At 34.9% G+C, this 26,673-nt stretch overlaps 1 protein-coding gene across 3 annotated transcripts; it reads right to left on the reverse strand.

Annotated features, from left to right (window-relative positions):
* On the reverse strand, window positions 1–24,474 carry LOC132123427 (glutamate receptor ionotropic, kainate 1-like). 3 transcript variants are annotated; one of them, XM_059534031.1, is made up of 17 exons: window positions 24,103–24,474; window positions 23,922–24,013; window positions 15,140–15,307; window positions 13,889–14,146; window positions 12,557–12,738; window positions 12,329–12,382; window positions 11,501–11,674; window positions 10,344–10,487; window positions 7,567–7,674; window positions 7,427–7,468; window positions 5,813–5,926; window positions 5,538–5,741; window positions 5,199–5,422; window positions 3,740–3,858; window positions 3,055–3,272; window positions 1,897–2,122; window positions 1–605 (listed from the first exon to the last, which is right to left on the reverse strand). In XM_059534031.1, exons 1-17 carry the CDS (start codon window positions 24,135–24,137, stop codon window positions 316–318), a joined length of 2,652 nt encoding a protein of 883 aa, XP_059390014.1. In that variant the 5' UTR covers window positions 24,138–24,474; the 3' UTR covers window positions 1–315. The 3 variants fall into 3 exon arrangements, with proteins under 3 accessions (XP_059390014.1, XP_059390012.1, XP_059390013.1); XM_059534029.1 differs by having other exon boundaries at window positions 23,922–24,474; XM_059534030.1 differs by lacking the exon at window positions 7,427–7,468 and having other exon boundaries at window positions 23,922–24,474.
* Between the last annotated feature and the right edge of the window lie 2,199 nt (window positions 24,475–26,673).

Genomic DNA, 26,673 nt, shown 5'->3' on the forward strand with positions numbered 1-26,673 from the left:
ATCTTTTAAATCTAAACAAACTACTTGGAAGTGAACTACTCAACAATACAGTAACTGGCGTAATAGTTAAACTGCAAACTAACACTCCTGTCTTAATTCATAATTCTCTGACAGATGCCTTATCGTTTGTCCATCTGAAAATGAAAAATGTCAAAAGAAATGTTGCTCAGTATCCAAAGTCGCCGTCAGTTCTCGCACAGCTGACATCATACAAGTAATGTTTCATCAGTGTGTGTTTGGATTTAATAAAGTCGAGGAGCAAACGTACATTATAAAACTGACGTCCTCTGAAGTCCTGTGTTGTCCACCAGTCCATCAGTATTTATTGTGCCATTCACACTGTCCCACGCTCACCTCCTCGATGTCCAGGTTCTTCCTGGACCTATAGATAAACTCGCCGATGGCCACGAACACAGACAGAACGAGACCGGCCGCCAGCACGATGAAGATTCCTCCGATGTTCTCCACTCCCAGAGCGCTGGCCTCTTTACTGTCCTCCTCGGGACAGCCGTTTCCTCGCCACCACTTCTCCTTCATCATGTGAAGCTTCCCCTCCTCCTGTAACTGCAGGATGGCGATTGTCACCTTGTCACGATACGGGGAACCTGAGAGAAACCCGGAGTTACCATCATTAACTACACTCTACACTAAAAAAAGGTACTTCACAATGCCATAGAAGAAGTCTAAAGACAACCTTTAACATCTGAAGAACCTTTCTGTTTCACAAAAGGTTCTTTGTGGTAAAATAATAATGTTCTTAAGATTCTAAAAAGGTAAGAAAGATGGTTCTTTAAAGAACCTTTGACTGAATGGTTCGTTGTGGAATGGCATCGCTGTGAAGAACCTTTTAAAGCACCTTTATTTTTAAGAGTGTAAAACTGAAACCGAAAAAAACTTAAACTTAAAAACAGGTTGTAACTTGAAATAAAATGCATTAACTGAAATAATATTAAATAACTTAATTTAACTCAGGGGTATTCTAGTTAAATTAAACTGAAACTAAAACCATAAAAAAGTAACAAAAATTAAAATAAAACAATATACAGTATACTTAAATATGTGTGTTTATAATTTTAGCTAGTTACAACATTTCATATTTTAACTAAATATATCTTGATTATTTACTAAATATTTTCGAAATGACAGTTCTTGTATTTTACAAGTTTAAGAAAAAAGACAAAAGGTGAAGTATTTAATCTTTCCATTTCTGCAATCAGCATCATATTATGGTATACTTGCACATATGAATATATTTGTGACCCCGGAGCACAAACCAGCCTTTTTTAAAATTTATACATCATCTGAAAGCTGAATAAATAAGCTTTCCATTGATATATATGGTTTATTAAAATCAAAATACTGAGAAAATCGCCTTTAAAGTTGTCCAAATTAATTCTTAGCTATGCATATTACTCATCAAACATCAAGTTTTGATATATTTATGTTAGGAAATTTATTAAATATCTTCATGGAACATGATCTTTACTAATGATTTTTGGCATTAAAGAAAAATTGACAATTTTGACTAATACTATTTTTTTTTTTTTTGTCTATTGCTACAAATGTACCCCCGCGACTTAAGACTGGATTTGTGCTCCAAGGACACAAATGATAAAATATCACTTGTCCATATAAATGTAAAAACGAACTTACTAATTAAAATAAATACACTTTTTAAATAAACATATTTATAAAGATTTCTTGGTAATACAAAAACTTTTCACTTTAAATATATTAGCATGAGCTGACGATGTCAAATGCTTCTAAAGCATTTAATAGTTTTTGTTTATGGTAATTTTAACATTTAATAATAGTTTTACAAACAAATGCTGTACTGTATCTCAGCGTTACTTGAACAATTTTGACAAATGCGTGTTTAATGTACTGTAAGTTTACCAATAGGAGTGCCGACTCCGTAGCCCTTTGAGTCGATGAGTCCTCCGATCTGTGTGAGGTTGCAGTTTCTCTGGCTGATGTACTCGATGCTGGTGGACTCCATCAGAAGAGCGTAATCTGTGGTCATCACGCGCTGGATTCCCTCTCTGTTATTCTTCACCAGCGCCGTGTTCTTCCGGCTGCTCATGAACGCCCACATCTTCTCATAGGTGGAGATCTTTGATTTCTGCGAAAGATTTATGATTGTATTAAAGTAGAGCTCATGGGATCGATTTTCAAAACAAAGCCTTCTTTGTTTTTATGAGTATATCAACAATTTATGGCAATATTGTTGATTTGATCTGTTTTCTTTTATCACCACACAATCTGTATTGTATAAAGCGTTATATTATTAATAAAGGCTTGATTTGACTTGACTTTTACACTTTTGAATGTTGATCATCTAATTAAGAAATTAGACAAGAGAGGCTGAATTTTATTTTTAAGTATTTTTCAAATGTTATTTTATTAATCAGATACTTAAAAATTCATAAATAGATCTAGTGATGACATGTAAACTAAGCTGTTTCTGATATAGTTGATATACACCAATCAGCATCCTAGAACTATTCATTTCATAATCAGAACAAAGAGCCAAAATTATTGCTTTCTATAAGATACTATTAATAATCTTTACTTAAAAAAAAACATATGAAATTATTTACAGCAATAGTGCAAATTTCAGCGGGTTTTTGGAGTTTTTTTTTTCTGTTATAGCTATGAATAAATGTACAGTTTGCCAATCTTTCTACAGGATTTACTGTGCTTATGTCTTATTTCTGCCATGAAATCCTCCTTTGCTTCGCTGGTTTAGATCAGTGCTGCTGTGACAGATGTCCTCATAACACTCTCTTTCTCTATAAGCTGCTTTAATTTGCTCTGTGCATGTATTTCCCGCTGGCTGAGGTCCGTGTCCCGTCATTCTGTGCTTGTAAAATCACAGGTCTCGTGTCTGAAGGAGCAACTGCTGTTTCCCATCAAACCTCAAACCACCTGTCTAATTTCAACGCCAAATCGTACGTACAGTATCACAAAACACGTTGCATGAAATGTTAAACAGACTGAATTTTTTGTTTGTAGAGACTTATAATAATACAATATCACAGCGAGTTGCCTAACCTTAAAGAAAGTCATAGTGGAGCCGTCCCTCACAGCACCATACTCAATCTTGGTCTGTTTGGCCAGATCATCGGCCGAGTCTATGGGTGAATCCATTCGCTCCACGGTGAGGAAGGCAGCCAGGTTAGCCGTGTAGGACGAGATGATGATGAGGGTGAAGAACCACCAGATACCTCCAACAATCCTGGTGGACAAAGCCTTGGGCATCAACTCCGATCCTGACCACAAGAAATGTTCAACCAGTTAACAATTTTTTTTTTTTTTTTTTTTTTTTTTTACAATTATTGCGTTTTTACTTATGTGTTCACAAATCGATTTTTTTTTATAATTTTAAACAAATTCATAAACGTGGTCTTCTAAATAAATAAGTAAACAAACAAAACCAAAAGATGCAAGTGGTTTATATTATTTTCTTTATATATATTGTCTACTGCTGACTTTTTTTCTTCTGTCTCTTCCACTTCTAATAATCCTGACACGAATGAACGATTATCACAATAATCTGGAAAGATCTTTTGTAGCACGAGGTCAACTGCATGTGTCAAGTTTACTCAGCAAGCAAACATAATGAAAGGTAAAAGCACACACTGGCACAATTTTCAGAGTTTTACTGAGACATTTTGTAGATTTCAACACATTTGGACATTACTCTAAAGTCGGAAACCATGTGCGTTAAATCTCATACCTTGCTGCATAAGCGCTCCAACACCAAACCAAACACTGTTGATTAGTGTGAAGTTGTTCTCAACAACATCTGAATCAGGGTTGCAGGGATGAGGGTTGTACCATTCATACGGGGTGAACCTGCAGAACGGCACAAAATACACTGTAAATACACACAAACACAACAGCATACACCCACTGTAAATACACACAAACACAACGGCATACACCCACTGTAAATACACACAAACACAACAGCATACACCCACTGTAAATACACACAAACACAACAGCATACACTCACTGTAAATACACACAAACACAACAGCATACACTCACTGTAAATACACACAAACACAACAGCATACACTCACTGTAAATACACACAAACACAACAGCATACACTCACTGTAAATACACACAAACACAACAGCATACACTCACTGTAAATACACACAAACACAACAGCATACACCCACTGTAAATACACACAAACACAACAGCATACACCCACTGTAAATACACACAAACACATCAGCATACACTCACTGTAAATACACACAAACAAAACGGCACACACTCACTGTAAATACACACAAACAGAGTAACTGGAAGCATTCTGTGGCTGAAAGTCAATTCAGTGCATTGTTACCACAATCTAAATAGATACATGTTTGCAAGTTTCAAATTCTAAATTCTAAGATTCAAATTCTAAAATTCTTGTTGATTTAATGAAACCTTCTAAGTTGCAAGTATTATTCGATGAGTTCTGATGTTGTTCATTAGATCAAAATAACATTGTGTGTAATTTAAACTTCACAGATTTTTTATTATTTTTTTTAAATAATTGAATAAAATTGTCTTGATAACTTGAAAATTGGGCAGTTGTTTTCTGGTTCCCAGCATGCTTTGCATAAGACTGCATAAGGAGAATAGATGTACAAATTAAGTGTTACACCAAAAGAATGGTATCCTAAAATGTTAACATTTAACTTAACGACTTTTATTCAGTCAAAAATATTATTTAACATCACTTAATCAACCTAAAAACATTAATTTATGCAAATCTGTTAGAAATAACTATTTATATAGCTATTTATGTTGAAATGAGTTGGAACAGTAATCAAAGTTCCTCTAACTCAATGTAATTTATTTGTTGAACATGATTTCATTAGAGGTTGTCAACATAAAAAGATTGATGCAAACTTGTTTTTTTTTTTTTTTTAATGTCAGCCAAAACTTCACTAAAAGTCCTATCTTAACTGAAAATGTTAAATAAATATACATTTACAAAATGAAAACACATTTGCATTTTTATTCAAATGAGTTGGCCAAGACTGTGTTTTGAGCTATTACTGCTGGGCAGTAAAACAAGAGCTAATTAACAGCAATCCAACATGACATAATAAAAGCATGAAACCGATCCAACTGGAAGAACTGAATCCAATCTAAAGGTTAAAATGGGTTGATATGGATTGTACCTGGCAATGACGAACAGCACACAGCTGACCCCGAGGCAGGCCAGCAGCACGTACATCCAGATGTCCGGAGAGAGCGGGTTCAGGAAGGAGAAGACGCCTGGATTGGTGCCATTGGGTTTGTGGTAGAGGATCGAGATTCCCAGAGTCATGAAGGGCTTGGAAAAATCGATGACTTTCTCTCGCACGTAAGTAATGGTGAGTGGAGCCACGGCCAAATCTGCCACCTGTAATGAAACCAGTGAGAATTTATAGCTACACGGGAACTCGCTTGACTCTTTAAGAAACTAGCATTCAGATCAGCCAGAAAACTTATAATTAAACCTAGAAAGTTGGACTTACATGATCGATCAGCTCTCGCACCATGCCATTCCATTCTCCTTTGTCATTCTGAGCTCCATATTTCCCATCGGACACCAACTTGACTTCATAGGAGAAGCCCAGGATGTTGGACAACTCCTTCAGGAGATCCAAACAGTAGCCTTCAAACCGGTCGTTCCCATACAGAGGCTTATCTGACTTCTTGTACATCACATAGGGGTTTTCCTGCAGGGGTAAGAGTACTATTAGCTGCAGGTGGATGGTCTTGTTGATGCTCTGCATTGGTTGATTCCTACCAGGATTGTGGTGACGATGAGCGTGCGGTTGGCCATGGAGTCCGTCACGTTGGTGTTTTTGTCTTTGTTGCTGTCTGTCAGGTTGAGTCCGGTGTTTGAGTTCCACACACCGATCTAAACAGATGCAGAACCACATAAACAAACAACTGAATCATTTCTAAAGGACAGATTAAGACAATAATGCACCACAAAATCAAATATCTGTCATTTACTCATCCTGATGTCATCGTGAGTCAAACAGGTGACACTAGCATGAGGAAAAGATGACACTCTATTTATTTAAATATTTACCAGAGGGAAATATATTCATACGTCTGTTGTTTAAAATATATTATTGTTAAAAAAAACTGTTAAAAATTAAATAAACTGGACAAAAAACACAAAGTAAATAAAACATTAAATGAAAATGAAAAATAGTAAAAGAAAAGCTAAATAAAAATATTAATAAATACGATAATAGTATATTAATTATGCTAAAATAACACTGGTTTAAAATGAATTTAATGCTTAAGTGCATAATTTCTGTCATCTTCATTTAAATTATAAATGAAAAAATTATTTGTTAATAATATAATTATATAGAATGATAGTTGATAGAATGATAGCTAGAACGATAGAATGATAGAACGCTAGAACGATAGAACAATAGATAGAATGATAGAACGATAGATAGAATGATAAAACGATAGATAGATAGATAGATAGATAGATAGATAGATAGATAGACAGACAGACAGACAGACAGACAGACAGACAGACAGACAGACAGATAGATAGATAGATAGATAGATAGATAGATAGATAGATAGATAGATAGATAGATAGATAGATAGATAGATAGATAGATAGATAGATAGATCGATCCAACACAAAAGGATAAAAGGGAAACAGAAATAAATCATACAGTACACTGCATTACTAGTAAAGGAATAGTGCTTTATTGAAGAGAAAATGCATCTAACTTTCAAATAGTGCTGAGAACTGACTGTATACTGACTGACTGTATTTTATATTAATGTGCAAAGGCAAGTGCTCTGTCAGTGCCTTCTTTTACATGACCAATTAATCTAAAGCCACTGAAAGCCATCACAAGCTGGCTCTCTTTGGGTTTCTGTGCATTATAGTAGCTTCATTTTCTACGCTACGTCACCTCTGTCTGATAGCTGTTGTCACGGAAAGCGTTGTAAAATATGCATTAGGAGAGAGTCCTCAAATTGAGCACTTGGTGTGCGATTAGTGCTAATAAACAGATGTTTTATAAAATGAGCTCTCTGCATTGTTGCTTCTATGAATGATGAGATATTTCATAAATGGATGCAGAGCTCTTAGCTGCTTTATTATGCATTTGGTTTGGAGCCACCAGCTGAGAGTTTGACAGCATTAGAGAAGGAAATAAATTAGGTTTATTTAATGCAATTATAAGTAAGTGGTAAAACTAAGTATGATCCGTGAATATGCCAACATGGGGATATAAGACATCAATAGTATTTAGAAAAACCAGCACAAGAGTTGTCAGGGTCACAGATGGAAAAAGTACCATGGTAATACTATGTTTTTAACATTTTGCAAGGAGAAAGGGACTTAAACGTCACATTTCTGACATTCAATACAAACCTTCTTCCATACTTTGTTAAAGCGACCACTTTGCATAAACGGCTTGAGAAAAGAAAACAAAAGCCCAGATTTGACATGTGTGACAGTTATTGGTTTAGACAGAAGCAGATCATGCTAACGGGATCATTTTCTAGCTTTACCTTTTCCATCCCGTCCTCTTTCAGACTGATGATGTCGAGATCGAAGTCTTTCCTCAGGCCGTCCGTCTTGTTGATGATGATCTGTCCGGTCAGCCCGTTCCACTGAGCCTAAAAGAAGAGAAGAGATCTGATTTTATTCCAGAACAGGCGTCTAGATTAAACATGAGGGTGCCGTAATGAAGACAGAGATGATAAAACTCTGATTGCTCATTTGCTTTTATTCTGAGTCTCACTTTAGAGGCCAGATGCAGCATTATCATCATCATTAGCTCAGAATGTGTTTTTGGCTCATGTTCTTTTCTTTGATGTATTAGCTTACACACATTGTTATGTGTTTTGGGATGCTTTCTGCCTTTGTTTTAATAGTATCATAAAGTGCAGACAGCAAAGTAAAAGTGAGAGAGAGGGACTGAGATATGTGACAAAACCCAGATCAGACTCAAACCTGGGAGCCTATGAAGCAACAACACTTACATACTCACAGTATTAAGTAAATAAATAAATAAATAAAAATAAGTAATTATATTATATTATATTATATTTATTTAAAAAAAAAGATGAATGTTTTAATAATATTTAAAATGATTTTTTTAATTCTGTTATTATTCTATTTTTTATTAAATTATTTATAAATAAATAAATGAAAAACATTAATGAAATTAAGAATAAGATTAATGCATTTTATAAGTTTTATTTATTAATTTATTATAGAAAAAACATTCAATTATTTTATATCAAGCACCTTTTATTTATATTAAAAAAATAAATAAATAAATTTATTAAATATGGTTATTATTAATTTAATGATTAAAATAATAATAATAATAATAATAATAATAATAAAATGCATTAAAAAAATCCCTTACAAATGCTTTTTAGTTTAAGGACTTTGAGCAAAGCATCCTTTCCCAAAGGCATTGCTACATACCCTATATTAACCCAAACATTTACAAACATATTCATAAATCTGGCACATGTTGCAATTTGTTTGTCTGTACAAACTGAAATACTTTTTCTCTCTGTACTAAATTATTATAGCTTTTAAGTTGAGAATAAACGCACACTGTATATTTGCATAATAATAAAAACACCCTCAACAACAGCGCAACAAATTAATTAAATCATTTACTCAAAAATATAAAGGGGTTTAATATAACATCTTATTACACAGCCCCATTCACCCAGTGACACATAGCTAAGAGATATAAATAAATAAATAGTCACTTGATCAACAGAAGTGCCCAGAGCAATAGATCACCCAGGCTCTGCGAGGAGTCGTTAGTAAATGGACTCTATAATCAAGCTTGAATATGTGAGTTCAGTCTAAATGGTCTCTGTCCAGCACATGATTCAGTGGATCTTTCACACAGAACATGTGAATTTATGAGGATGCAGGACTCATATAGTCAACAGACATTCTCTAAAGCCTCGTGTGCAAATCCAGTGGATTATTTCTTTAATTTGCTGTTCTTTAAGAATTAAAACAGGGTGGATAGCATTCATAATCTTCTCATACAGTAGTGGAGCTCAGACTCGCTTCATATACTCGTCACATGACCTTTGTCCAGATTTGTTCTTATTCTCTAAGTAATTATTCTCTAGTATAAATCTCCCTCGATCCTTCCTTTCTCTCACTTCCTGATCACTTGTACAGTGAGCTCCGATTACCAAAAGCATGCAAGATTAAACACACCAGACTCACTAGTGCTTAATATAGTCTGTATTAACTGTCCCATTAATGCTCTCAAGTTCAAGAATTTGACATCATCATCAACTAGAGTCAACTTCAGAGATGTGTTCAGTGAAAGTGTCAGAAAACATTCCTTTTGACAAATCTGTAGTGCACTAGAATGAATATTTAATTATTCATTTTTGTATTCTAAAATAAAAATACAAAAACAAATTAAATAAAAACAGTGTATATATATATATATATATATATTATATCATATTATATAATAATAATAATAATAATAATAATAATATATATATAATATATATATATATATATTATGGTGCCATATTTTATTTAGAAATTATAACAAATAACAATAATTAAAGTTGAGGTTGAGGTTGTTTTTAGTTTTTAGTTATTTATCATTTTTGCATTTCTCTCTATTTTACATTGTGTTTAATAAAGTAAAAACCGCAAAAGGAAACAAAATTATGAAAAATATAAAGTGAAAAAATAAAAAATAAATATCTCCTGAGTCACTGTTCAGTCAAACAGGCAGCCCCGCACCCAAATTCACACCATTTAATAAGTCAGGGTTGTAATGTCGCCCATTTGGTCACAGTTCCCTTCAGCACCACTAGTAGAGCAGAAATGACATGCTTTGCCTTTAAATGAAGACATGTCCACTGTAATGAGTTCAGCCGCACTGCATCATTAATTCAGCTAGAGCCATCACGCTCTTGCCAACACACATTCATCCTCAGACTGCAATGCCAACATGCTGACTCAACAATACCTCCTCTGAAACAGGAAGCTCTGACAAGAACACTTGGAAGAAGTCACTGAGAGAGAGAGATTGTCTGTTCATAAATCATCTGCAGCTGTTTAGGAGTGACTCGAAACACTTTCCAGAAAAGTGAGTGATGATGCATTTGTACTCAATAGACTAAACTCTATCAGCGTTCAGGAGCATCTTACACAGTTAAAAGATCATAAATGATGATTTAGTCATAATTTACTCATTTCAAACCTGTGTGTAAATGATGATTTGTGGGTGAACTGTTCTTTTGGTTTGGTCGAGTGTATGAACAGGTGCATTTACCTCTTTGAACATGCTGATGAATCGCGAGCCGAAGCGCCAGGGTTTGTGTCGGTGACACTGCAGTGAGCTGACGGTGATCTGAGACGCTCGCTGAGACGCGGCAGCGACCAAATACACAGCGTCATACATCAGAGCTGCTTCAGTCTGTGGCACAGACAAAGAAATGAGCCATCACATGAGACTAGTCTAGATGAATCTGTTCACATAATGAAATGACTCACTTGATTCTGAATCGAATTATGGGTTTAAAGTATTCAGTAATGTTGCTTTGGTTTGAGAATAAAACCTGATAATGATGCCGTTGTCTGCATTACAGTATATCTGAATCGAATATGTTTCACAGTTATTGAACTGAACTGAATAAACACTGAAGGGACTTGAGGTGAATATTGAAACTGATGTCAAATGTAGAGCTGCCTAATAGCTCAACTGAACTCGTTTCACATTTGAACTTTACAGTATTGGCACTTATTGAACTGAATTAAAACAACATTAAACTAGAAATGCTTATAGTTAAACTGAGTTAATTTAATAACTGATTTTATAACTTGAAATTAACATTGACCTGAATAATGACACTATCGTCTTCTGTAGAGCTGCTTCACAGCGGTAACTGAAATTGTATCATAATTCATGAATTTTGCAGCATTAATACTGTTATTTTCCTGTTAATAACTGTGAAGCTACTTTTGTTTAACACACTATAGAAATAAATGTGACTTGGCTTAATGGATGCAGAGTAAACAACAGATATACTCAAATCAGATTTTTCTTTTCATCAAGTGCTATTGTAAAACTATTCTGTGGAGGTGTTTTACTGTGGAAATATCATGTTGTTGTTGTTTTTGAACATGTATTGTGGTAAAACCATACTATTCATAGAAAGAAAAGAACCTTTATTTTCATATCAGTATTAAAAATAAAGGTTCTTTATTGGCATTTGATGGCGTAAAGAAGAACCTGTAAAATCCATGGAACCTTTCCAAGGTTCTTTATAGTGGAAAGAAGTTATTTTGGGACTTATTTTTGCTGTACAAGTTTTGGTTCTTTTGGAAAATGGTTCTTTTAAGAACTGTTCACTAAAAGGTTCTTCTAAACCCCTCTGTTGCTAACTATTTGTAAGAGTGTATACATAAAGGAAAAGAGGATGCACAGACTGTCATCATTCCGTCCAGCAGGCCGGTCTCAGGTTTGGGTGGAGCCTGCAGTCGCTCCATGGACCATTTCTCCACCACTGACGCCACATGAGGGTTGTCGATGTTGAGCAGACGGAAACCCGTCATATTCACGCCACTGTATCGGTACGGCTCCAGGTCCAGCGCAAACAGATCCTGAAGTGTGACAAAGTTACATCACTATGTGAAGTTTAACAATAGATTCCTTTTCTAAACATGCTGCTTGGTTTCTAGCTATAGAAACAAGCTTTTTAGCACATTTACAACATCCTGAAGTCAATGGGCTTTTAGCTAAATGCCTGAAATAAAGTCTGTGGTTAACACAAGCTCAAAATATTTTCACGTTTTATTCTATGACATAAAATACATTAGTAAAAAACTTCTTCAATAAAGACTGATAGAGCTGTTGAAGGTTGATTGTTTGTGTGATCGTGGTGAAGTTTGTTTAGAGCCTATGTTTAGATGTTTACTTCTGGCTATTGCAATTGGGCTTCAAAATTCATAACAGCTGTGTAGATCATCATGATGGACAAAACATGTAAGAATCATAAACTTTTGTTGCCCCCAGAGCTTATTTTCTGCAATCATCCAAAAGGCAATGGAAAAATCCTATTGTGTTTTTGTTGAGGGAACCAGAGAGATGTGAATTTCCAGATTGGCCTATAAAAAAAATGAGTCCCCGCAACACTTGCAGCACTTTATTGACTAAAAACAAAATGCAAATCATCAGAACAAACCTTGTTGAAATGTTCAATCTCAACCAATGACAGAACCAAAGAAAAACTCAAAGAAACCATAGACAAAACGCACCAGCGTGGTAAAGAAGAAATGGTAGTATTCAGTCATCATGCCCATAGACAACAGCTACAACAGACAGAGAGAGAACATGTTTTCCCGTGAACAATTACATTCATATTCAAAATTCTAATTGCATTAATTTAAATTCAAATTGCATATCTGCATCCTATTTGGTACCTCAAAAAGAATTTAAAAACTGATTTGGAGTTTAAAAGGCGATCTTAATTCTGGTGTGTTTACCTGTTTGAGGACGTCTGCTGCGGTCTGGTACGAGCAGTCAAAGATGACACAAAACTCTTTCCCCTTCTTCATCTCTTTGAGAAGCGGTCGAGCGTCTTTACTTCCCATCGGTAACTGTCGGATTTTGATCTTGATGCTGTAGCGAGACGGAGCTTTGATCAACTCCTGAAGACGAATTAGTCCTTAAAATATTACATAGACAAAATCAGCATAGATTAGAGAAATACTCTTCCGTTCAACAGTCTGGGGTCAGTCATTTTTAGTTTTTTGTAAGAAATTAATTATTTTATTAATCAAATGTGACAGTTAACACAAGTATAATCTTAGAAAGGTTTCAAATAATCATTAAATAAAATATATCACAGTTTTTACAAAAATATGAAGCAGCACAAATGTCAACATTGATAATCAGAAATGTTTCTTGAGCAGCAAATCAGCATATAAGAATGATTTCTGAAGATCATGTGACCCTGAAGACGGGAGGAATGATGCTGAAAATACAGCTGTGCATCACAGAAATAAATTACATTTTATAATATATTCACATAGAAAACTCTTATGTTAAATTATAATAATATTTCAGAATTGTACTGTTTTTACCGCACTTTTGAACAAATAAATGCAGCCTTGGTGAGCAGACAAAATTCATTTAAAAATATTTTGTTTATGTAGTGTGTTAAATGAGTTGAAGTTCTCCTTTGACTCACATTTAGCAAATAGCAAATGATTTTCAGATTTAATTAATTTTTTTCATCATCTGAAATTAAACAGGAAAAGTCTTCTTTTTTTGTTTTCAATATTTTTCAGCCCTGACAAATTGCACACAGTTAATTATATCCTAATCTTTTTAATAATGTAGAAATGTCACTTCAGCAAACAAATTATCCCAGATATGATCGCAAAGTCAATATTACCCGCACCAGTTTCCACAAAAATGTCATATTCAGAGCAGAAATTATGGACATTTTTTTAATAAAGCATCAAGATCCTAACAACCATAAGACACTCACAGGCTGGTTGATTAATATGGCATATACACACTAATATGATGAGGATGATAAATGCATCTAATTTGTGCATACTTCATGCATTCTTCTTAATTAAATGAGTCTATATAATTATATCAATGCTGTATGAGGCTATTACATATGTGTGTGTTTTCTATCTAGGCTGCCATCCACATTAATCTGATTCACTTATGCTAATAATAGTCTCATTTGTGTCTGTTTAATATAAAATATTTTTTAGGAGAAGCATACGAATCAAAGTTGATACTTTGAATTATATCTGAGAATGCCACTTTCCTGAGCCATAAAAGAGAAGCTGTCCCACCTGTTGCATCCTCGTACACCACCGTCACTGCTTTCCACTTGTAGAACTGCACGATGTCGAGTACGGCGCGGCTGATGGAGGCGTAGTCTGGGTACAGGTTGATGTAGAAACTGTCTTTGTTGTCCACAGACGGGTGTTTCCAGCGGGTCTGGATGTGAGGGACCTCCAGAGCATTACAGATGGACTGGACCGCACTCACTGAAGAACTGTGGGACGGCCCGAACACGGCGGCCACACCGAGAGCCAGCTGATCACAGGCTGCCATTGAGAAAAGAATATCAGTCACTTTGTTAACAAACGGGTAAGATTTGTTTTAAATGTTATAATACATTCTCTTAACTTCATTTATTGTTCATTGACTACTATAAATATGCAATTAATAGGTTTATCTCTCCAAAAAGTGAAAATACTGAGCCTTTTGTCAGCCATCAAAAGATTTACAAAGGTCTGCTCAGGTCTGTCAATCACTCCAGCTCAACCAATAGCAAGAGTTTAGGGCGTGGCTGCTGTAGTAGGTGGAGCCAGAGGTTCAGCCTTGCAGCCTTCAAATTTTAAGTATAATCAAACTGGCTTTACAAGTCTTTTTTTTTTTAAATCTTGCCTTGTTTAGTCTTTAAAACATAAAAATTTTTATTGAGATCGCCATATGTTGCCATGATGTATTAATCATCACTTTTTTTTTTACAGTGTATTCAAATGCAATTAATGGAAGCTTATTTCCACCACAGGATTTTAAAAAATTGCAAGTTTTTAGATCAAAATTCAGACTTTTTTCTCGCAATTCTGCAATTCTGCAAAACAAAAAGTCACAACTGTGAGATATAAATTAAGAATTGCAAAATAAAAACCTGAAAGGAAAAAGTCTGAACTGTGAGAAAAGTCAGAATTGTGATATATAAATTCACAAATGCAAGAAAAAGTCATGATTTTCAGATAAAAAGTCATAATGACTTTTTTCTTTATTATTCAGTGGCTTAAACAAAATAACAAAAATGTGAGATGTACATTTAGAATTCACAGAAGAAGAAAAAACTCAAAATTGGAAGTTTATAAATTTTTATTCCATGGTTTTAAAATAAAATAAAAATAGTATTTTCTTGTAAAACACACTTTTTTTTATCATTCCTGCAACTTATATATTGTAAAGCATGGTGCCAAAGCCCTGGGTTCAATGCGGAGGGAATGCATGAACTGACCTGTGCATACAGTGGATAGAAGTGTCTGTCAAATATGTAAACGTGAGAATCAAACCTCGTCTGGAGGCCTCGAAGCTGTCGAACAGGTTGATTCTCTGGATGTCGTAGGTGAGGGTGGTGTTGGGCATTAAAGTCCTGTTTCTGTTAATGTTGGTTACAGCAAATTTGAAGGCAAGTTCCTCCACGCGAATCGGTTCATTCTCAAGTGTCTCGAAAATCCCACCTGCACAGACAGAAAAAGGAAGTTAAAAACAAAACCACAAAGGTAATCTGGTCAAACAGTTAGTCCCAAGAGTCTGGAGCTGACGAGCTGCTCACAGAGAGCAGGATTTGTTTACTACAGAAGCTTACCGTCACCACCGAATACAAATTCAGAAAAAAATGTAGTCTCAAAAATGTAATCTTGCAATTATAAATCTTAATCTTCAATTATATACTCACAAAATCTGTAATTGCAAATTCCCAGAATTGCAAGCTCATCTCTCGCAAGTTATTAATCGCAAAATCTAAACTCAGAATTGTGTGAAAAAAATCGGAATTGCGAGATATAAACTCACAATTGAGTTAATATCAATACTGATTTATAAACTTTTAATTCAGACTTTTTTCCTCACAAAAAAAACGTTTATGTCTCACAATTGCAAATCATTAATTGCAAGATGTAAATTCAGCATTCTGAGGAAAAAAATCTGAATTAAAAGATAAATCTCAATTGTGAGTTTTTCTCACAGAATTCTGAGTCTGCACTTTTTAGTAAGCCCTTTTCACTGAGAAAAAAAAGACTTTGGGGATCTCAACAATGTCTCAAATAGCTCTATACTTTCAATGTAACTACAGCTAAAGAGACTTTCTCTGAATTTTCAGTTATGCTTGATCCAAGAAAAGATGGTTCTCCTAAAATGTGCTTTGAAGTTACATTATAAGCAAATAAGAAAATGCAAAAAAAAAAACTCTATTAACATGTCTGACCCTTATGTGTAAGGTGAAGGTTAAAATGTTATGATTTCATCAATTATTAGCCTAAGACACAAGTCATCTTGAGTGAATGATACTGTTGTTTGCTCAAGCTGCGGCAGCACTAAACAGTTCATGGATTTCAGTCATAACATCTCTAATCCTTAAATGACCTTTAATCCACAACAACTACAGCCAAAATATGACCAAACAAATAAATAATACAAAATCTGCTTTAGTGCAGAGCAGACATGCATATCTGTACATGAACACAAGATATCCAAATTACCGTTGGTCAAAATGTGAAGAAAACACATTTAGTGGGATGACAAATGCAAAACATACAAGCACTGTTGATTGCATGCCGATAAAGACATTAATCATTTATCATACGACATTTACACTGATATAAAAGCAAACTGATCATCATTTTTCACTCTGAGCTCATAAGAAAACAAACACTGCTTAACACTGCCATTCCTCAAACTGAGTAATACTAATCAAAGGCCTTATAATGACAGTCCTCAACCTTACGAACACAAAACAGATATAATGTACATCTGCTCACATTACATAAACTGAGATAACCTGATAACAAGACACAGACAATAAATGTGCTTATATCACACACACACACACACGCACGCACGCACACACACAGACACATACACACTTACACACACGTTTGTTTTTGTGAAAAGTAATGGTTTTTATACTGTACAAACTGTATATTCTATCGCCCTTCACCAACCCTACACCTAACCCTAACCCTCACAGGAAACTTTGTGCATTTTTACTTTCTCAAAAAAACTCATTCTGTATGATTTATAAGCGTTTTGAAAAATGGGGACATGGGTTATGTCCTCATAAGTCACCCTCTCCTTGTAATACCTGTGTCATACCCATGTCATTATACAGAGTTGTGTCCTGATATGACACAAAAACAAGAGCACACACACACACACACACACACACACACACACACACACACACACTCAAATATATATATATATATATAGTGGTTGTTTGTGTTTAGTCTCAGATTTTGTGTTTGATGTATATATACAGTACTAAGTTGAGTTAAATCTATTGTTTAACATTTATGATGTTTGATCAAAGCAGTTTATGTTTTGTTCCCTACAAATAACATCAAATCAGCATGTTGTTCTTTTAGTCCCCATTTTTATAAATGGAATAATCAGCGATTGGCTGCATGCAAGCACCTGGAATAAACATTTTCAGCTGGATTGTTTTGGAGAGATTGTGACTGATTATAAGAGAAGACAGGGCTTCCCCTCTGAGCTCTGATGGTGAATGACCTTTGAAGCACAATTCATGCTCACACTTGTGTGGACGCCGCAAGAACTTAAATCCAGTCCAATAAACTCCAGGGTTAATTACAGTTACTCCCGGAAACCGCTCTGTTCCGTGGGAATATGTCATTCTCACAGGATGAATGAAAATACAGACTTTCTCATCGGTAAGCTCAAGGTAATGACATTTCACTGTGGCTACTCAAGCAGAACCACTTATGTGAAAAGGGCATGAAAATCAAATATGTACTAAAGCTTCAGATGTTTAAATCGTTCCTCTGGAACTGCTCAAATTCTGACAACTTCATCGTTCCACTAGCGTCTCTGTTCAGCTGCCGTGTTTGCTTTAATGATGCTTTCTGTTTTATGATATGCTGTATAAACTATTTGCATTATATTATATTTGTTTACACAGCTATAGATTTTATGTAAAAGCATGCATATTATAATCTTTCACAGCATATAAATAACAGCTATAGCTGAACATCTTTGTATATCAAACAATATACTTCTAACATTATTAGCACTGTACTTCTGTTCCCTACCTAGACAACATTTTAAGACATCATAGCCTGTATTTTGACAGCATCACCTGAGAAATCAGAGACTCAATCCCACAATGCATTACAATGGGCTCGGTGAAGAAATCCTTCTAACAAATCACTTGGTACCAAAAAGTATCTAAATTATGGAAGTCTGTTTCCATCACTGAATTAAAAAAATATATATATTAAAAGGGGTTTATTGTGACTTTTTTATCTCAAGTTCTGAATTACATCTCGCAATTATGATTTTTTTTCTCTGAATTACGCATTTATACCTCGCAATAATTTTTTTAATTCTGCCACAAAATAAAAAATTACAAAAGATAATTACGATTTTTTTTCCCCCTCACAATTCTGAGATACAATTTTGAGACAAAAAGTTGACTTTTTTATTTTTTATCTTGATGCAAAAGCAAGTTTGCATAGTAAAACATATATTAAATAATATATCATAATTTCATAATTCATTTTAATTATAATTTTAAATATTTCAAAATGAAGATGTTTTTAATAATAATTTATTCATAATATTACAAACACACACATAATAAAAAAAGACTTTTACTATTTTATTCTCATTATAGTTGCATTGTAATATACTATTTGTCAAACTCTATGAAAATCAAGAGAAGTTCTGTCTGTCTGACATATAGAGGTGCTCCTTGTTCCAGATAGGTAACTTATGATGTTCAGTTTCAGTTAGGATGCTGTCTTAGAAGTCTGCTGCCTATATAGGCAATATACAACAAGGACGCTCAATAGGTTTTTGAACAAAGCATGGCAGAAGCTGGCATATATTGCATGGCATATATAGCTCAAGCTGAATATATGACACTTCAAATATATGATACAGCGTGAGACATACATAACCACCTCTATGAGCCCTTAATAGAGGATAAAATCAAGGACAGCAACCACAAACTCTCTCGTACATTCACCAACCAGATTATATTAGAATATAAAAGCAGAGCAGCTTTTTTCTTCCTATTTCAATTTTCCTTTCAGGCAGTGAGGAAGTCAACCATGTCAGGGTCCTGAAATGCTTGTTGCCCAGGTTTCTGGTTAAGGCACCTGGTTTCAGAGATGTGTGTAAAGTCACTGATGTCCTCAGAAACACATGCATCGTCAAGGTTCACAGGACTGCAGATCAATGCTCCTCACTGTCCAACAAACTGCCCAGTGCCCAGGATAGGGCTGAAAAAATGCAGAATACTGTACATTCAGTGAAATATGTATATAGATCCCTGAACAGCCTGAAGTTGACATGCGAGCCTGTCCTCTAACAAAAAACGACCATATAGGTCGTTTGTGCAAGCACTTTATTACGACCTATATTTACGTTTAAAAGTTAAGCGCCCTCTAGCGGCCTAAAAAATAATGACAGTACAGCATTGCGTTTGTCGTCATGAAATGACATATAACATCATTACCAATCAAAACGCACGTTTATTTAAAGGAAATGTGTGGGCTTTTTTACACCTATCTCACAGTATTTCCTACATATTTTACTAGGTTGCTTATTCGTTCGAATGACCACACCTAACCCCACCCCTAAACCTAACCCTCACAGAAATCATGCTAAATTATGATTTATTGAGCATATACATTTTCGTGCACGTCCGTTCCCTGGGATCGAACCCATGATAGCATGATGACATATCAAGGTATAACGCAATAATCTACCAACTGAGCTACACGAAACGCAAATCAGAGTACAAAACATTAATATGAAAACTACCTTTTGCCGATAGGGGCGCAGTTGTAGTATACGCTCTGATGGGTCGTATTTCAGGGATTTGGACAAACGACCTATACAAGCGTATTGGTTGGAGGACAGGTTGACAAATTCAAAGTCACCTTGTGCACATGATAATCCACCTTTGCAAACACATAATGCATGCACCATTTTGAGATTAATGAAATTAATGTCTTTCCTTTTTAAATTAAATTAAATTAAATTAAATTAAATTAAATTAAATTAAATTAAATTAAATTAAATTAAATTAAATTAAATTAAATTAAATTAAATTTTAATTAACTGTTTTATTAATGTTAAATATTTCCAGTAAAACAAGTCTTTCCTTTCTCAAACTCTCCTGTTCATGTGCAGATCTTGTTTATTTATAAATACTAGATGGAGGTCATCTCAAGGATCTTATTCAAAATTCTAATGTGACATTTGTGTATCGGGCACATATCACCTCAAAAGCAGCAGAGCATTATGGGAGTGAATTACAACTCTGATGAAAGTAAGGCTGAGCAGCCAAGCAGAAAACACCGAACACGCCAGATTCCTCCAACATCCTCACCTTCATGTGACTTCCAGCAGAGATGTAGCAGCACAAACGAGGATCGCTTTTCATTAGAGAAGCGTTCCACTATTCTGACCTGCTTCGGTAGAAACTGATGTTCAGATTACAGCGGTTTCTGCTGAGTTTGGCTGTTCTCGGGTTCAGAGAGCAGATGCATCTGAACCTTAATATAGAGTTTTTAGGATTCAAAACACTAAATTAACATTTTTACCCTTCAGAAATACTGTATAATACACAAATGGCTGAGCCTTTGTGCAGAGAGATATTATTTGAACATCTGACCTGTTATCCAATCATCCAATACAGCAACATGCAAATTAGAATTTAAGAACAAACTGGGCTCAGTTTCAGAGAAAGAAACACTTGATGAACCCTAAACACTCAAATCCTCATCATGCATGAAGTTCATAACCCATCTGCAGCTCATCGGCAGACGTGTCTCCAGCTGTGACATCATCGCAGGAGCTTTTGGGTAATGAGATGCTAATCAAATGAAGGCATCAATCAAAAGCGAGACTTTGACAAATTGCACAATTCGCCGTGAAGCTGAAAAATCTGAATGAATTGATTTCAGGCTCTAGGTTTGTAATGTTTGCGTGTCATACAGAAGACCTTGGTTTGTCTTTGAGACTCGAAGCTGTATTTCACTGACTGACGGCAACTTTATTAAAACAAACAAAAAATAAACAATATTCTACTTAAAGCTCCATTTTACAAATAAGAAATCTTGTATAAAAATAAGTCAAATGTATATCAGTCCTCCAAACCCATTAGCACCACCTACAGTTCAGAATCTCACGTATACCAGTCAAAAGTTTGGAATAATTCAGATTTTTTTTCATGTTTTTGAAACTCTCTTCTGTTCACCAAGGTCCTTTTTACTGTATTTGATTATTATTATTATTATTTTTAATAGTAATAATGTGTAATATTATTACAATTTAATAACTGTTTTCTATGTGAATATATTGTAAAATAGAATTTATTTCTGTGATGTGCAGCTGAATTTTCATCATCATTACTCTAGTCTTCAGTTTCACATGATCTTCAGAAATCATTCTAATATGCTGACTTGCTTTCAACAGTTTGTGAATTTTGTGTCATATAATGGTGAGACTGTGCTGTCTGAAAGTGATCGAGAGCTGTTGCTGTGAGAGCTGTGGATGTCAGTGTTGTGCCGGAGAGATGGAGCTAAAGAATCAGAGGACAAAGATGCAGTTGTTTCCTCCATTCATTCAACATCCCACTATCCCACATCACTGGATCCACGCCAGTGTGTGTGTGTGTGTGTGTGTGTGTGTGTTTGATCTGTGAGGGACTGAGATGCCTCTGTCTCTGTTCTGGGTACCTAGCCACTCTTAACTGGCCAATAAAATGCTTTGTTTTTACTCTTATACTCTTCTTCTTATTAAAAATACACAGTAAACAGAGATATTAAGAGTCTCATGTGGTTAAATTATTGTTTTGAATGAAATAACAGCATCTGGTTCAACATGAACATCACAGTGATGCTTTAAATAAAGTACTTTATAGGTTAATCTCACAAAATATTTTGTAAAGAACATTTAAAGTGTAAGTGAATATGTAATTAAATTTGCATAAAGCAAATGAAGCCTATATATATATATATATATATATATATATATATATATATATATATATATATATAAAATAATTGTATATAATCCAGTTTGACCCCCCAAAAAGTTATTAAAATAATGCAAATAATTTATAATAATATCAACTATGTACACAAATATATTATATTTTTATGAATGTATAAAATATTATGTTTATATATAATATGTGCATATATAAATGGATATAATATTTATTATTATACAACAATTGAAAAATTAAATATATGTATATAAATAAAATAAAATATTTTAATAACTATTTTAAATCATTAAAAAAATGAATAATTATTTACAAAACAAAATTAATAATGATTAACAGCAATAACTGCATTACAAAAAAGAGATTCTAATGAGAATTATTATTGAAAATAATGAGAATTCTATTTTGAGTGTATGATGTATTGTATGGAAATATTTTAGGAGATTCTTTTCTAGTTTCTAAAACTAGTCTGTTTAAATAAAAACATTTTGAGTCATAAAATCCACCATAAAACATAGACAGCATCATAATCAAACTGTCAATACTCTATATGACTCAATCAAACTGCTAAGCTCATGCATCCTCACAGTGTTGTGAAGGGTTTTTCTGGAGGCGGGTGTCAGTCCTCACTCTGAGGGTCTCTGAGCAGAAAGCAGATTAGCCCCAGCTCGTTTAACATGCTTAACAGGGACGATTTTCCAGGATCACCCAGCAAAAGAAGAGAGGACTAAAGAAACACCAGCCATATGGAGCAGATTAAAGTTTGCAGAGAAACAAAGATTAGATTCAACCTCAAACCAGGAGAAATTATACAGGCGGATTTAACACATAAAGAACATTATGAAAGGACCCCAAAGAAAATTCTTAATCCTCTCTGCACTAATCACTGCATAAATCTCAATAGCTGCTTGACACCCAAACTACGTTGTGAACAATATCACACAATCTTTACATTAGTTATGCATCACCAAACTCGCTACATTCATAACTGGACAACATTAAATTAGACACCACTTGGTCACTATAAACGCAAGCAACAAATCATAAGAAACTGTTAACAGAAGTTTAATCTCTGCATTTCAGCATAACTTTCCATCCTTGCTTTCTCTTTCTCTTACAAAAGACATCAGGATTGAAAAACAAGGATTAAATGGAATAGACATCAGTGTCACCACATGCAAAACCATTTTCAAAGACATACAAACACAAAGTAATGACTCAGTTTGAGAATTTATGAATGATATTCTGTTATGCATTGGTGGCCAAGTGCAAATTGTGGACCAATGTAATCATAAGACTCAACTTATTTGAATTCTGCCGCATTCAATTCCATGTAAATAGTTTGCTATCCAACAAGAGTTCACCACTCACCAGTGTCAATCACATGCAACTTGGCATAAAAGATTGTTAAAATCATTTTCTAGAAAGAAAAACCATATGCACTCCAAAAGTTAACCAAAAGGCACCAAAATCACTTCCGGCTTTGAAGTTTTGAATGTCTGGATGTCATTGCATTTGATAAGAAAATATTGCAAAAAAATATTACAAATTGCTAAAAATTAATTGCTTCTATTTTGCTGATTGTTAGTGGATGACAGGAGTCATTATATCCATTATTATATCAAAACTATACAAAGAAATATTTAAAAATTACATTTTCACTTCAAAAACTGCTAGTAAATTTGACAAACAATTACAAAGAAACAAAAACACATTGAATTCAATGTGAAATTAATGGAAAGTTTAAGCAGAAAGACTTTAAAATAAACCCCACTTTGTTTAATGTTTTAATCAAACAGGAATGACATTCAGACACTTTAAGTGACTAAAGTGTCAAAATACATTTATACGCAGATAAAAAATAAAAGATCACAATAACACATTTATTGCATAGAAGTGAGTATTTCAGACTAAACACAAACATAGATTACAGATTTAACAAATTGCATTTGTTTGTTATCTAATGCAATGACATTGAGAAGTTTTTAAGGGTCCAAATACGTTTTGGAGTCACTGAATAAGGCAACATAAACACAAAAACGTTCATATCCATTATGCAGTTTTTGGTTTTCATAGCCTAAGTTCCTACTCACCGATCCTCAAGACCTGCTGCACGCTGAGACTGACCTCTGCCATCAGACACAGCAGGATGAAGCTCACACCTGTCCCCTTCAGCATGCTGCACCTGCAGGAGGAACATTCAACATCCATCTCCTGCTTCTGTTTGTATCCATACAGGGATAATTTCCATCCGAGCAGCATCTTTCCACTCACTCGTGCTGGTGGGAGTCACCCATCCTCACATCCATTGGTACTAACTGGGCATCACTTTCCAGAATAAGTCACCGTGAATGAGCATCCCTCCCGCGGCGCGTTCAGGACACACCGGTGCGGATCAGGGACCGAGCGCGCGCGCGGAGAACGACTCTCTGTCCGTGCGCACGGGCTCAATTGAGGGCACCGACGACTCTCTGATCTGCGAACATGGATCCGTTGTGAAGATTAACTTCAAATCTGGCAGCAGTCGACCTCGGCAACGTCTTTGCTCTTTGGTACAGCGAGGAAATGATTAAATCTTGCCCCGGAGCTCTGATGGAAACGCACATCTGCCAGCGGATTAAACACCCGTTTATCTCTCACTCGCTGTCTGTGATTGCACCAAATGGGAAGAAACCATATTCAACAGCAGTTTGACCTACTTTTAATCTATATCATTCGTAAAATCAATCTTAATTCAACTGTACGTGTCAGTACTTCAGATCAATAGCCTACCTTTACGAACTCTTGTTTTAACTGTCCATGAGAGCTTTCAAAATCTGATGGAAACTCTGGATCTGCTTTAGGAGGAGATTATTACCCATGATGCTTTAGGTCATTGTGACAATGGGTTTATATGGCATTAGAGGGATTACAGAGACAGGATCCGAATCACAGATCATTCAGAGAGAGAAGAGTTCAGCCCCATCAAAGCCAGATCATGTGATTCTGCAGGAAACTCTACACCAGGGGTGTCAACTCAATTCCTGGAGGGCCTGAGCCCAGAGTTTTGTTTCAACCCTGCTCCAACACACATGTAGTTTTCATATGAGCCTAAAGGACTTGATTAGTGTTAAATTCATGTTGAATCTAAACTCTGCAGGGCTCCGGACCTCCAGGAATTGAATTTGACAACTTGTTTTACACTATGGTGTCTAACATGCTTGACTATGAATTGTAATAAATGTTTGTTGTCGTTGTGAGATTCTTTAAAAAAATCTTTAATGCAATGCATCTTACAATTTATAAAATGTCAAAAACAATTATAATAATTGAAATCCCCATATTCTACACTTGTAAGGCCATCTACTGGTTAATCATCATGATGACTAAAGGGAGGCCGGGGCAAGAAAATGCCTTGCAAGAAAAATTAAAAAACAACGAAATGCACAAAAATCAGTTTAACCGTTGAACTTTGGAATGAAACCTGAAATAACCCTTGTGACAACTAACCCCGGTCTTCTCTAGGCCTATTTAATTCATTTTCTCTCTCAAAGCCACATTTGATAGAACAGCAAATACTTGGAAAACAGTGCATCTAATAATTTACACATTTGTAAGGGCAATACATTTTTTTTATAATGATGCAGTATCATTTAGTCCTCTGTTTGCTGATGGGAGATTCACGTGACATTTCTTCAAATATTGTCATGTTCTCAGCTCCAGGACAAACTCACAGCTGTTTATTTAGAGAATAACACACTGCTTCTTAACTGCCAGCAAATATCCTCCCACAGGGCTAAAACCAGTCTGATGTGCCGTATGCTGATGCAGAGTTTGCTGTCCACATGCCCCAATGTGAAACAAAGGTTGTTTATGGGGGCTGAATGCAGTTGGCATATAACATCTGCAGCAGTGAGTTCACATTTCCAGCTCTGCATCCGTTAACAATTATACCTGGAGGTCTCTATCCATTAGCATTCATATTCAAGGTCAGCTGCTCCACAGGTGCAGGATATCCCACCTTTCTAGCTCATGGGACAAACACTGGAGAATCTGGAGCTGCAAGAGAATGACGCCATGATAGTTACAAATCCTTCAATAGCTCCTATTATCATATGTGACGTTGAAAACAGCAGACAAGCAAAAATATAATTCCATTTCACACTTTTATAAGCCCTATGAAAAGCAAAGTTTCTACTTACTAGTTTCTACTTACCCCTTACTAGTCACCCCCCTTTTTTGGCATGGAGACAGAAATGACATACCCAAAATAAAAAGGTTTCTGCTCATGATTCTTTCTGACTAGATACATAATCAACCTTTGTTCACAAAGCTGACACTTCAAAGTTTACTGTTCAGTAATCAGAATCACTCAGACTGTTACGATAATAGAGATATATAAGCTCAAACATAAAAACAAAAATAAAAATATTAAAAACATATTTTTTAAATGTATTTAAAAAATTGTTGATGTAGGATATGAGTTTGAAAACACAGTGTAGCTAAAGCCACAAGTCTTCCAAAACCTCATAAAAAATTCATTATCGAATCTGTAAAACTGTGAATTTTATGAAATATTTTCTAAGGCCATGTCATGTCAAGGCTAATCAGATTGATTTATGGCACTTGTCATCTCTGTAAGATCTCACATGTAAACACTCATATGTGCTCTGACTGTGTTTTTGTCTGTGACAACTCCCCGATTCATTATTCTATTGTTCTCACCAAACGAGTCTTTCACACCTCCGCCAGGTATGACACATTATCCGCATTATTCTTTTATCATTATTCTATTGTTTTTATTCCACCTTTATTGTGGTTTTTCAGGCTTTACAAAGACACAAAGCAGCGATCTCACTTCAGTCT

The sequence above is a fragment of the Carassius carassius genome, chromosome 41 (genome assembly GCF_963082965.1).
Source record: "Carassius carassius chromosome 41, fCarCar2.1, whole genome shotgun sequence".
Lineage (NCBI taxonomy): Eukaryota > Metazoa > Chordata > Actinopteri > Cypriniformes > Cyprinidae > Carassius > Carassius carassius.

Bases quoted from the DNA above. Each gene is read 5' to 3' on its own strand.
- LOC132123427 (XM_059534029.1), bottom strand. From the start codon at position 24,090: ATGCTGCTCGGATGGAAATTATCCCTGTATGGATACAAACAGAAGCAG. The intron at 12,739-13,888 runs GTGGGACAGCTT...TAATATTTTAAG, and splicing joins GGTGTACGAGGATGCAACAG to GACTAATTCGTCTTCAGGAG. The intron at 3,859-5,198 runs GTACAATCCATA...GCCGTTCTGCAG, and splicing joins GTGCTGTTCGTCATTGCCAG to GTTCACCCCGTATGAATGGT.